Here is a 13,181-nt window from a genome sequence, read left to right as displayed (position 1 = left end):
AAAAAATTATTTTTTATAACCTGATTTTTTTCCCCCATATCAGAGTCTGTTTACTGTCACTGTCATATTTTCTGGAAAAATCCCTTCATCAGGATTTCTTCTCCTGGGAAGATGAGTAGCCTCAGAGAAAAAACAATATTATCTCCTTTGCTTCTCCCTGTTTTTGCTGCTTTGGAATGTGGTTTGGAGATTGTTTACCAACAGGTGAATGTTTGATTGGTTTCATGTGAATTGTTTTTACTTAATGACCAATCACCATCACCTGTGTTGGACTCTGAGGAGTCATTCATGAGTTTTTATCACCATTCTTGTGAAGCCTTCTGTCTGTATCCTTTCTCTTTCTTTAGTACAGTTTTAGTATAGCATTCTTTAATATAATAAAAGTACATAAAATAATAAATAAGCCTTCTAAGAACATGGAGTCAGATTCACTCATCTCTCACCTCGTCCTGGGGACCCCTGCAAATACCAGAATCTGCCATCACAACAGCCTCTCCTTTGACTACAACTCTCCAAACTTCATCTGGTCCAGCCTTGAGCAGCTTAGACACTTTTGTGACACCTCCTGGCTGCTTCCTCCTCATAGCCAAGGAAACCATGGCCACATTTTCACTCTGCCTCACACCTGATAATCAGTCATCAAAAAAATAAAACCACAATTTTGATTTACTTAAAACCATCAGTATTAAACAATGTTCAGTAAGGTGAAGTAATCAGATAAGAATTTCATTAGGTAGAAGAGCACCATCATATTTAGGAAAATTAATAATTGGAAACTTACCTTATAGTCAAGTAACAGTTAACTCTGTTACCAACAGCAAAATAATCAGCTGCAGTCAGGATGTCAATGCCATGGGGGAAAGTGCCCTGCAAACAAAATATTGTTTTAAAATGTATCATACATTCCAAATAGGCAACATGATTGAAAACAAATCTCCTGCTACTCTCCCAAGCACTGAAAAAAATACAATTTAATTTATAGTAAAATCACTTGTGCTAGAGACATAAAGGATATTGAATATATAAACAACAAAATAGCTCACTCTGTTTGTGAGTCAATGATAAACAGCCCAAGCCAATGGCAGCAGGCAGTAACCTATGCAACAGCTCCTTCACACCTCCCAGTCATACCAAAATATACATTTGGCTAAGGCATGACTATGTATATACCCAAAAGATGATTCCTCTAGAATTAGATTTAGATAAACATAAACATGTTTCCAGTTTATGTGAAGGCACAAGGTGAGTTTAATGAAATATAAAATTAGAGATTTAGGCACCAAGAGATGCATCATGTGTAGAGTACATGGGAGTTTCTACTTACACTTCTATTTTGTGACTCATTAATGAACTAAAAAATGGGGTTGGGAGCACTGAATCCTACTGAAGGATCCCACTTCTGCCATCTCTTCTCAAATAAGTCTGTTTCTAGAAGATATATTATCTAAGTATGAGATTTCCACTTAGAAATCTGCATTTCTGTGTGCAAGTAATCCAATCCAGATATTCAGAATTTTATTGGTTTTGGCTGGTTTAACAGAGCATCAGCAGAGGCAGCAGAGCACCCATGAGCCACGATGAAAAACAAATGGAAAGGAGCCAGCTGACACAGGCTCCACTCTCTTCCAAAAGGGACACTCAGAGGGTATTAAAACAATGAGGCTCCCTGGAAGTACAGGTTTGGGATGTGATGCAGGTTTGTTTACAGCTCACTCATCCCTTCCACATGAGGATCCAGCCATGCAAAACTTGTGGGAAGTATCTCTCCATCAGAGAGAATCTCTGGAGCAGTTAATCCTGGAAGCACTGAGAGCTGCCAGCTGCTGCCAAGCTCTTGCTCTGGGAAGCAGAATTCCAGTGCTCCCAAAAAACAGGGCCTGAAATCTGAGTGAACCAAGGACAGACAGAGTATTTATGGCTTATCCAAACCTGCAAGTCTTGGTAACTCAAAGGGAAAATGAATGCTCTGTCCAAAAGCCTCATGAAACCTTGACTGGGGGCAAAAAGGTACATGAGAAACATCTCAGTGTGATGTAAGGCCAAAGAGCAATGGAAGATATAAAGTTTCACACTCCATAAGGAAAATCTCAGCCAACAATTTGAGTTCTAGCTGCCAGCTGGACCTTGCTGTTTGTTCCCAGCTGTGTGTGCCAGTTGGATGGCACCTCCCAAAGGGCACGGTGCCACCAAGCCTGTCAGTGAGGCAGCATCATTCCTGACTTCAGGAACACACAGGTCACAGCCAGGCAGGCTTTACAGGAACACCTCACAGCTTCTGTTCTCTCAGAACACTTCAAACTTCTCCAGTATAAAAGTTGGTGTTGTTAGAAGCATCTGCATTTCTCAAGATTTGTGCTCAAAAAAACGCTTCAGATTTTTCAGAGCTTCCATTGACACACAGTGTAAGTGACATTCTTACAACGGCTTCTGCTGTGGCCATCAGCAAGCTCTGGATTTGGGACACGTGGAATTACAAAGCTGAAGGAGGCAGGAACCAGGGAACAAGTGAGGGCAACCTTTTTCTCCACCTATTTAGTACCAGCTTTATTACCTCAGGTGGAGAATATGCTTCAGCTCCTTCCAATCCAGAGAGAGGGTGTCTCTTTCAACACACTGAACTCAGAGGGTGGATCTACTCATTAAGTAACCATTGTCCTAGGCACCAAGGAATGGTTCAGCAAGTAAAACTTCTGACCTTCTGCAGGAACCAGCAGGAGCCTGACAGCTCCTCCATGCCATGAAAACTCAAATGTTTCACTGCTGATGTGCCAACACAGAGGCTGAAATCATCATCATGTGATTGAGTTGTGGGTCAAGGCAGAGTCTGAGAGGAACCTTTCCGGCTGTAAACATGGGCTGTACTCCTCTGATTCAGAAATAAATTAAAATTTTGTATTTTTGCTAGATGGAAGCACTTCTAAACCTGCAGCAGCCAGGAGCCCTCTCTCCCTGGAGCTAAGGCAGGCTGAGGTGTTATTTGCTTTGTTCAGCACCTCATACAGTGCAATCAGGCTGGGCTGCTGTGATGCCCAACCTCTCCAGGGCAGGAACTGCAGACCCAGGAAGAGCCACCCTGGCTTCTGTTTACCACAGACCCAGCTGGGTCAGGTCACCAAAAATCCCTCCTCTCTTCTTCCCAGTCTTCTTGCACCCTTTCTCTGCTGTTAACTTACTTCTGTCTAGAAATACACACTGAACATGAACAGATGGTTTAACAGCCAGAGCTCTAAAGGAATAAAATTCTGGCTCAGAACACAGAGATTTTCAGAAATGTTGGCAGGTGACAGCATTTTAACAAAGACCCCTGAAAGAACAGCTTATTGATAATAAAATTGTTTTAATCATGCTCACATGCTCTGTTCACAGGAATACACAGACTGAACCATCCCTTCCCACACTTTCTCTCTCTCTTAGTTGCATATTCAGCTTTATTAACTCCTGGTGAGAAAACAGTAAATCCAAGGCTTTACCCTATTTGCTTTTCCGCCAAGTTTGAAAATCAAAGCTGTCTTGAAGATTTTAACTACTTAAATGTTGTTAAGTTACATAGGAACCTACCACAATATTTTTTACCAAAGGACTTGGGTACCTCCAAAAGTCCCAGATTTCTCAAAATACCTGGATGATACAAGAGACAAGCCCAAAAATTGAGCTGAAGACTCTTGAGCCTTGTTTACTGTGGAACCACCAACTACAGCAATGATTGCACAACCCACTTCAGTTGGTCTGATTCTATTGAAAACTAGAAAATCAATGAAACCAAACCAGATTTAAAAAAACCAAAGAAAACCCCCGAAAAAAACCATTAAAGAACCAACAAAAAACACTATAAAAAACTCCAAAAACAAATTAACAAAAAAAAAAAACAAACCTGCACTTTTCCTGCTTTAAAAGCACTGTAGTTTCCAGGGTGTACAATGACCAGCTCAAATGCTGATATTGCTTTTCTGAAGGACCGGAAATTACCAGTAAGCTCATTTTCTTCTCAAACTAGAATACTAAAATAAAACTCACACCTCAGAAAAACATTCCACAAGAACTGGCTGCTCATAATGACAACAATTATTTTGTGACATTCTTTCCCTCAATTTTTCCAAAGCCACGGTGTCTAATTTTGATTTTAGGTACTCCATGCTTACAGTAACCTCCAAGGCACAAATGAATGAAGATGCAGGGAAGTCACCATACCTGTCTCCCAACATTCTCCTGGAAGGCAGCCTGAGGAACAGAGAACAAACACACCAAAACGAGTCAGGTTTGCTTTTTGATAAACACCAGATGATGAATTCAAAACACACAACAATATAAATGACCCATGGCTTTTCTGCTTTAAATAAAGTAAACTTTGTCAGTAGAACAAGCCCGCAGGGCTTTTCTGTTTCTGCATCTCCACATTCTCTGTTCCTGGAGCCCTATGTTGCCTGGCAGCAGTTTGAGAATTCAGGTTTATTAAACTTGTCACACCCACACAAGTGCTTGGGAGTGACACCAGGCTTGGCCCTGGGATGGAAAGTCAGTACCTGTAGACAACAGCAACTGAGGCAACTCACTCTTGTCTGACTTCAACATCATTTGATAGGAGCAGGCAAAGTTTAATTCTTTGTCAATGAAAACTCTGGGGAAAACCATTAAGACTGTAATATTTATCTACAGGGTATGTCTCTGAAAGCATGCTGAAACACTGGGCTTTTTAAATCTGAAGACAAAATTCATGTATATCTCCAGTGTTTTGCACTAAATAAACTCAAAATCTTGCAAAAATGCAATGAAAACAACCAGGAAGTTAATCTGTCTACTTGTATGGCATACAGAAGAAAACCTGCTTAATTCCGTACTTGAATTTTCTCTCTCTCAAAAAAGCCCATTATTTTTATCCCTTTAAAGGCCATAAAATCCTAAGCACTAATAAAAGCTTCTGTAAATTTTAACTCTTTAAGAGAGGGGAGACCATTGTTATCTGGACATTTCTCCACGGAACTCTCTCTGCACACACAGCTTTCCAGTGATGAACAACACTCGTTAACTGATATTTAATGGACAGGGGAGAAGCTCCAATGTTTACTGAGACACCACAAGAATTTGGACAGCCAGAGCTTCTGTATCTCCTCCCCAACTCCAGCAGCCCTGTGGTAATCCACCTGTGACAACAACAGGTTCAGCTGGCTCCAGAGGAGGATCCCACTCTGCAGGTGGAGCAAGGGCTGACGCCAGCCGGGACGGAGCTGGAGCCTCCCGAGGTGCTGCTGCCTGTTCAGGCTCCTGCCTGCAGCCCCTGCAGCCTGCCCAGGCAGCTCCAGCTGCTGCTGGCAGCTCAGGGCATGGAGCACAGCCTGGCATCCCTCCTGCTGCCAGCAGTGCCCCTGGGCAGCACATCCAGCCGGGATGGGGCAGGAGCTGGGGCTGCAGCGGTGCCCTGGGGCTGCTCCTGTGGGAACCCAGAACATCCCTCTGGCTGCCAGGACCCCTGCCAGGGGGCTCAGAGACCCTGGCACGGAGCCCAAAACACCTGTGGGTTTGATTATGACCCATGTACCAACCTTATATGAAGACCAGCAAGCCACAACAGTTTAGGTAGAATGATAGTGAAATTATCACAGGGTGAAAAAACAGATTTTAGGGTTTCTGGTATGGGGGTTCAGGAGGCAAGATGGAGGGAACTGGGCATGTCCAGCCTTTCTCCTTCTTGGCCTCCATCTTCTGCTGTGATGGTGGCACTTTGGGATTGGTTTACAGTAGAAGCTCACTGTCTAACATAGGTGAGAGGTATTGGAAAGTAATTGTAAACATTGCATATGTAGTTTTTAGTATAAAGACATAACACTGCCCTGGGGGCAGGCACAGTGCCTGGAACTGTCCTGCTGGATGGACCTCGGCAGGACAGGAGAAAAATTTTTATAGATAAAATGCAATAAACAACCTTGAGACTGAGAAATGAAGAGCTCTGACTCCTTCAAGCACTGGGCTGGGAAAAGAGACCTTCTAACACATCTTGGGGTCACTCTGACCAGCTAAAATCCAGACATGCTCCTTGCTGATGCTGCAGCCCAGCTGCTGCCACAGGCTCTTCCCCTGCTCTCCTCACTCCAGGACAGGGTACCTGTCACTCTGCACCATTCATTTCTTTCTACTTCCAGCTTTGGGTCCTGCTTTATGCTGCCCTCAATGCATCACTGCAGGCACAGGCTGTGTTTTATGCTATGCAGCCTCTGGATATCAAGCAGATCTCATGAAGCTGTAGCCAGTTATTTGTGCAGCTCTGAGCTCCCCCTTGGTGGAAAGAAGGCAGTCAGGTGATAATCTTTCAGCCCATTCCATATAAAAAGGTATGTTTGAGGTGCAGAACATGTTTTCTGGTAACTCTGGTGTATCCAGACTGGACAGTGCTGGGTTAACAGCTAGACTTGATGATCTTAAAGCTTTTTCCCACTTGGATGATTCTATATTTTATGCTACTGAAACCCTTTTTTTACTCAGCACAGGCATATTTCAGTGAGTATGAGATTCTCTATCATATCCAAGGGATTTCATAGTTCAACCACTGAATTAAAGTGTCATTTAAAAATGTGCTGCTCAGACAAGTGCCTAAATGATACAAAATCTGTAAAGCCCTGAAATTCCTAAAAGATGCCAAATTCCTAAGAGATGCCAGATTCTTCAAGTGTTTTGTGAGAGTAATTTTCCAGTTTTTATACAATCTCCTTTTGGAGATGGAAAAACTGGATAAAAAGATACTAATGTAAAGATTCCATGAGATCAGAACCAAGGTGACCAACCTGAACACTCTCCTTTCCCACAAAAAGTGATAAAAAATATTACAGCATTCTCTAAAAATATTTCATTTAAAACTAGCTATTTTAAATACTATCACTCAAACAAAAGGGGAAAAAAAGCATCTTTGAGATGTCAGAGCTGAATAGAGTCCAATTCAACATCACTTATTCATCTGATTATTCCTTATACTGATTATTCATGAAAGAGTTGCACAAGCCAGCCCAGAATGCTTGTGGAGCTTCAAAAGCAGAGTCTTGTTCTATTCTCTCTAACCTCAGGGTTCAAAATGTCTCTATTCACCATTTTATTTTATTGGTGTTCTGCATTATAATATATTGCATATTGTAAGAGATGGAAAATCTAGTAAAACCTGTTGTTTATTTAAATATGTGTTTAACTGTAAGTAATGATTGGAAATATTTAGCACTCCCAGGTATTTTTCTTCAAAATTGTAATAATGGCTGGTAAACACAAAATATTTCTTTGCCTTTCTAAAATAAGAGAAAAGGCTTCAGTAATTTCATAAATGTCCAACAAACAGCCATTCCAAATTTTGAACAGCTCTGATTTAGAAAGTACTAGTAAAAAAATTAATGAGATTGGAGGTAGCTGACTTGCAGACAGCTCAGGAGCCTAGGCTACAGCAGAAGAGGGAAGTCAGGAGAAATGTGCTGGGTTTTAATTAGAAATACAGATACTCGGGCTGCACTGAGCTCTCAGCTTGAGCCTGGCTGGATTAGCACAAAGCTCATGGCCAAAGTACCAGTTCAAATGTAGAAACACACTGATGATTACATCAAGCCCCCAAAGGTAAACAGCACACTTGTAGTGGCAATTGTGTTATAAAGATTTCTCCTTGGTGTCCATATAAACCCTGATTCTGAGGACAATTCCTAAGGATCACACAAATAATCCACTTTTCACCACCTATGCTCCCTAACATTTCATGCAGCTCTCAGGAAAAGAAATTCCTCTGAGGAATTGATTTGAATGAAGGAATTTAAATTAGCCAAGAATGGCAAATTCTAGCTTCTAAAATGTAGGAGTTGAAGTCTGGGGGAAGCAGCATTGCTGGCATTTGTTAGTTGTACAGCAGGGAAGGGTTCTAGCACTGCTCAGCAATCTGCAGCACCTTGGCTGCTCTACTCTGAACAAATTCAGAGCCAGGAGCTGAGCTGGGCTTGCTCAAGCCCTGACTCACTTCCCCAGCAATTACACTGCAGCTTCATTCAGCAGCTCCAGCAGCAGCACAGGTGTGGCTACAAAAAGTGAGGATGCTAGCCAGGTATCCCTGAGAAACCCTCCTGATGTTCTAAACACATCACTCTGCAAAATTTCTGTCATAAAGTCAGACCTGGGAATGTGCATATTGAAAAGATTATCTGTTTTCTTTTTTTTTTTTTTAACACATTCAAAGTGACATTTGTTGTCAGGAACAGAGATGTGGTTCTTTGGCAGACACTCTTATATGAGTTCATACAGTTAGAGAGTGGAGTTTTTTACATATGAATAAGATAATTTGGTTTTTCTGTTAAAATATACAATTCACACTTTTTTTTTAAAGAAAGCAAGTTCAATATCTACAACACACAGACTTAAATACTCATAGATAAAATGTCCATTCTTCTCAAATTATATAAGTATAGAAAGTTGTAATTTTCCATCATTTATCTTCTCTTAAGAACACTCCTCTCAACTCTCAACAGCATAAATATTTCTACAGAAAGTTTTCACAGAATATACTTTGGTGTCAGTTCTATTCCCTGCCTAACAATATCTGATTAATGGATTTGCCACTCTTTTAAAAATTTCCAGTCCTATGGAAATTTTATATAGCAACTAAAGTTGTTATATAAAGAGTTTTATATAGCAACTAAAAATATGTTTGAAGGAGAGAGATTATCCTAGAAATTTTCAGTTTACCATGACTAAAGAGTAACAGCTGATGCACAATCAGGAAATTGTAACCTCATAAAACTCCCCACCTTAGAAATGTGCAAAAGAGCCAAGAGTGTATTATGTAGGACCCTTTTGTTTGTGATCTTGTGACTAAAAAATGCTAAATAATTCTTTCTTAGATACTTTATCTTGATCATCATGACAGCAATACAGCAGTCAGCTAACTGTGGCCATAAATTCAGATGTGCATGTGTGGATTATATAATTTAACATCTAAATTCACAAGATACTTCTAAGGATTTAAAAAAACAATTTTTTTGCTCCCAACATAATATTTTGCTTCTCTACTGTAGTTCTACATAATTGAGTCTACAAATTATTAAATGAAAGCAACAAAATAACAGAGAGATGGAAGCTGGATGTGGTAACTTACAGAAGCAGCTCTTCTGCAATTAACATCACGATCAAACACTGCAGCAATAACCAATGCACTGAGGAAATAAAACATTGAGCATTAGTACAAATTTCTGAAAAGGAATGTGCAATGCCATCATTTCAACATTTAGCCTTCTAAGCAGAACATTCAGCACGTTCTCTAAGGAGATTATTATTTAGAAATACAAAGCTGAACTAAAATCTGAGTTGAAGTAACCTTGTGCTTTCTTGTTTCTCTTGTTTGCTGTGGACTTCCCACAGCACAACTGCCACCCCACTGTATCAAAGGAATTTATGGAATACACAAACAGGTTTTAAACAGAGCAGGGGTGTAAAACTTGGACATAATCATGTCAAACGTGAGACTCGGTGCTATTTTCAATGAAAACTTGGAAATACAGTTTCTCAATAGCCAAATGTACAGCAAGTCTTGTGTAAGGAGCAAACACCAACACAAAATGAAGCAATGGAAAGCTGCAGTTATCTCCACAAGAACAGTCACATCCTGCAAGGCACAAAAATCTAACATGCAAATCCTGGTAAAAAGTAACCTGCAAGATGAACTGCAAAGCAGTTTTTTAGGGTGACCCTTTAGAGACAGAAGGATGATTATGTGAAACTATTCCTTCATGCATGAAGTCTGGTGACCCTGCACAGGGTAATTCTTGTGCCTCAAAAGAGCTGCTGTTCAAAGATGTGCTACACAACACAGGAGAGAGAATATATCCCAGGACACACAGTCTGCAGCTTTAGAAATCCACCTCCAGCATTCAATTAACTCCAGCAACAAATAAACATCACTTCAGGAGAATCATTTAAGCAGAAAATTATTCCTTTCAAAGCCTGAAACTCTTCATTACATGATTTATTGACTCCAGGCAAAACCGGAAATAAATACTGGCTGAAAAGTAAATTCAAGATAGCTTTGCTTCAGCATGAGGATATTAATTACACTGATAATATCAAACTTCCCTGGGTAGTGGCTATCAGTTCCCTACAGTGATGAATACTGTGTTGTTCTACCTCTCTGAAATGCACAGTCAGCTTGGCCTCTGTAATTTCAGTTTAAATCCATTAGGGAAAACAGGAGCCAGAAAGAATGAAATGGAAACAAACCCCAGTAAAGGGTTCTAAAGGCAGTTCATGCTTTCTTAGTGCTACCTGCAGGAGCAACACCCCTGTCTGCCAGAAAGACACGAGGAGAGAAGAGGTCATCCAAACACCAGAGCCTGCAAGAGCAATGTTCAGGAAGCATTCCATCATTCCATCAGGAAGCAGCACTGATGGCTCGCTGCTGAAAACCTGCTGGGTCAGGTACACACTCGTCAGACTCCTGCCTCAGGTTTTGGCTTTTCTATTTTTCAGGTTCTGTGCTGCTTTAGTGTGTGGGTCTGGGTTCACATCAGGGGATGGTGAGTTCTGTGCACAGAGCAGGGAGACAAAACAATTCCTGCTCCAGCTGGGCACCAAGGACAAATGATCCAAATCTCAGCCCAGGAGCACAAACACCGTGGGCTGGAGAGAGAAAAACAAGGTTGGGACTGGATGGGCTGAAGCTGGAATTGGACAATTAACTCCAAAGGGAGTTAATTGCAAAGGGAGCAGAACTCATAAAAGTGTGAGACTCCCTGACAAGTCATCCATTTTATAACCATTTAAAATCCATCTTAAGTGTTACCCTGGCTAGACTCTTATGCTACTCAAAATATATCCATTGAGACCTTCTAATAAATCCCAACTTTATTCTTTAACTGTCTAGCCTCTGTTCTAGGCCAGCCTTCACAAGGCATCAATCAAGGCTTGCTAATTCTCTGGCACAGAGAGACTTAAAAATTATTTTAAAAGGACACTTAAGAAGTATTATAGTTTTAATGATATGACTAGCTCCCATAAATGTTTTAATTAGAGAACTTTCAAGACTAAAAGATGTGGAGGAAAATGATCCTTGAAACCAAAAAGAAGCAAATTTCTGCCTGACATTTCTGGTTTTACAGACTAGAACAGAAATTTGTCAGTTATTCAGTATTTCAATATAGGTCTTTTTTGAAGAGGGGGCTAAAAAAACCAAACCACAAAAAACCCCTCATCACACCAAGAAGCTCAGAATCCTGAGTGCTGCCCTCACTGCATCAAACAAGAGCTCATTTATAATCACATTTTCCATTTTTTCTTACTCTTCTGTTACCTTAAGTCAAGGCTGTGTAAATAAAGCCAGTAAAGCAGTATATTGTCTGTGCCACCTGAGCCACTCAGTGCTTCAAACAACACTGGGGGAGCAAAATGAAAACCCCAGGAATTCTATCAGTGCCCCGTTAGATTGCTAAATCACACTGCACTCACTGTTCCATGTTAATCCTTTTAATGAAGCATTCTAACTTATCAAACTCCACAAATGCTCTTTTCAGGCTAATTCCCCCTTGGAAGCACAGGCACATCCTCCCCAAAGCCAGGCTTAGTGCAGAGGGTGGAACACCTCCAAGGTGTCTTCACCTGGCTGCTTTGTCGTGGGAGTTTATGTGATACTGCACCAGGATTTCCTAACAGAAAGAAACTGGTGATGTCAAAGCAAGTGGGATATTTTTTTAAGCTACTCAAAGGATCATGTCTTGACTTGCTCCAAGTGCACCACACCTGCCTGCTGCCAGGAGGAGCAGAGGATGGCTTTGCACCCTCCAATCCCCATGGAACACCTTTATTGACTCCTTTACACCCTCTACTCCCCATGGAACACCTTTCCTGGCTCCTCTGCACCCTCCAGCCCCTATAGAACACCTTTCCTGGCTGCTCTGCACCTTCCAGCCCCCATGGAACACCTTTATTGACTCCTTTACACTCTCCAGTCCCATGAACACCTTTCCTGCCTTTTTTACACCCTCCAGTCCCCATGGAAACACTTTCCTGGCTCCTTGAGAGATATGCAGCCTGCATGCATGACAGCAATTACGTGCACAATAAACACAGATTTTGAAAGTAAGTTGCAATTTTATCAGTCAACTAATAATTCTCCCTTTCCTCATTAACCATCCTCACAAGGCCTCACCGAACTGGCCTCAGGGAAAGTTAGAAGACTCCAAGTATGTCAGTGGGCACTGCCCAGCCCTTGTGGGTCTCATTCCCGCCCCTGACAAGGTGGGGAGACCCAGGGAGCAGAGGTGGGCCAGGTGAGAGACATCAGAACACAGAATTAAGCACAAGCACCAGCTGCCCTCAGCTCACAAGCACAAGGTGTACCAGGCAATAAAGCTGAATTCCTTTTACCACCTGCAGCAGGCACTTCCAGTCCCCACTAGCCACAAGCAGCAAGAAGCTGATCCTGCTGCCACCAACCCCAGTGTGCCACCCTGAAGCTGTGGGAGGAGAAAAATAAACTCTCCAACCTCTTGCCTGTGTGGTACAAACCCAAAATATCCTTCCTGAGCCTTAAAAAGGATAAAGTGGTAACAGGACAGCAAATTCTCCTCCCTGCTGTACACTAGGAAAGGGAAAGGCACAAGAACCACCACAAGCAAGGTGGGTTTGAACAATCCAAGCAAGAAAAGGAGGTTAGAATTGTGTTTGTGGAGCACTGCTGCTGCAAACAGCCCCTTCTGCACCCCTCCAGTCATGCCAGCCCACCTGGGAGGGCTGCACAGGGAGCTGGGTGATGAAAACACATCTGGACTCAGGGTTTTTTTTAATTTTTGAGACCAGAGCAGTTCCTCTGTTCACTTTATCCCATGGAGCTGTGTTAGACCACTGCAGGAGCCCCACAGGGCAAGGAGCAAGCACAAAGGCCTGCTCCAGCCACACTGCAGATGACTCAGGTTTAATTCCTCCTGTTTATCTAGGAGAAAGGGAAATGCTGTGACCATTCCCATTTCCACACTGCTACTTTTGCAGTCCCTCTAACCCAGCTCACACAGAGCTCTCACACGTCCTGTTCACCACCCACCCTCCTGTGCTGTTCAGTGAGTTATTCCAATGCAAAAATTTGAAGTAAAAGGGTCCAAGTGTAAGAAATACGCATGTGGAAAAGAACAACAAGAAAAAAGCTTAGAACAGGAGTTACAAATCCTGAAAAAAGAAGAAGGAAAGGG

General features: G+C 41.9%; 1 protein-coding gene across 1 annotated transcript in view; it reads right to left on the bottom strand.

Moving 5' to 3' along the window:
• The window catches only part of TBCD (tubulin folding cofactor D), a 120,988-nt gene that overhangs the window by 52,297 nt on the left and 55,510 nt on the right, over positions 1–13,181 (bottom strand). The window contains exons 16-18 of the mRNA XM_054278608.1: positions 9,104–9,161; positions 4,189–4,218; positions 782–867 (exon numbers count right to left, since the gene is read on the bottom strand). Of these exons, the coding sequence (XP_054134583.1) occupies positions 782–867; positions 4,189–4,218; positions 9,104–9,161 (174 nt within the window). The remainder of the gene's footprint in view (positions 1–781; positions 868–4,188; positions 4,219–9,103; positions 9,162–13,181) is intronic.

This window comes from Melozone crissalis, unplaced genomic scaffold (genome assembly GCF_028551555.1).
Source record: "Melozone crissalis strain CALT ecotype California unplaced genomic scaffold, PUWL_Pcris_2 ptg000026l_1, whole genome shotgun sequence".
NCBI classification, from domain to species: Eukaryota; Metazoa; Chordata; class Aves; order Passeriformes; family Passerellidae; genus Melozone; species Melozone crissalis.
This window is presented reverse-complemented; position numbering and strand designations above follow the sequence as displayed.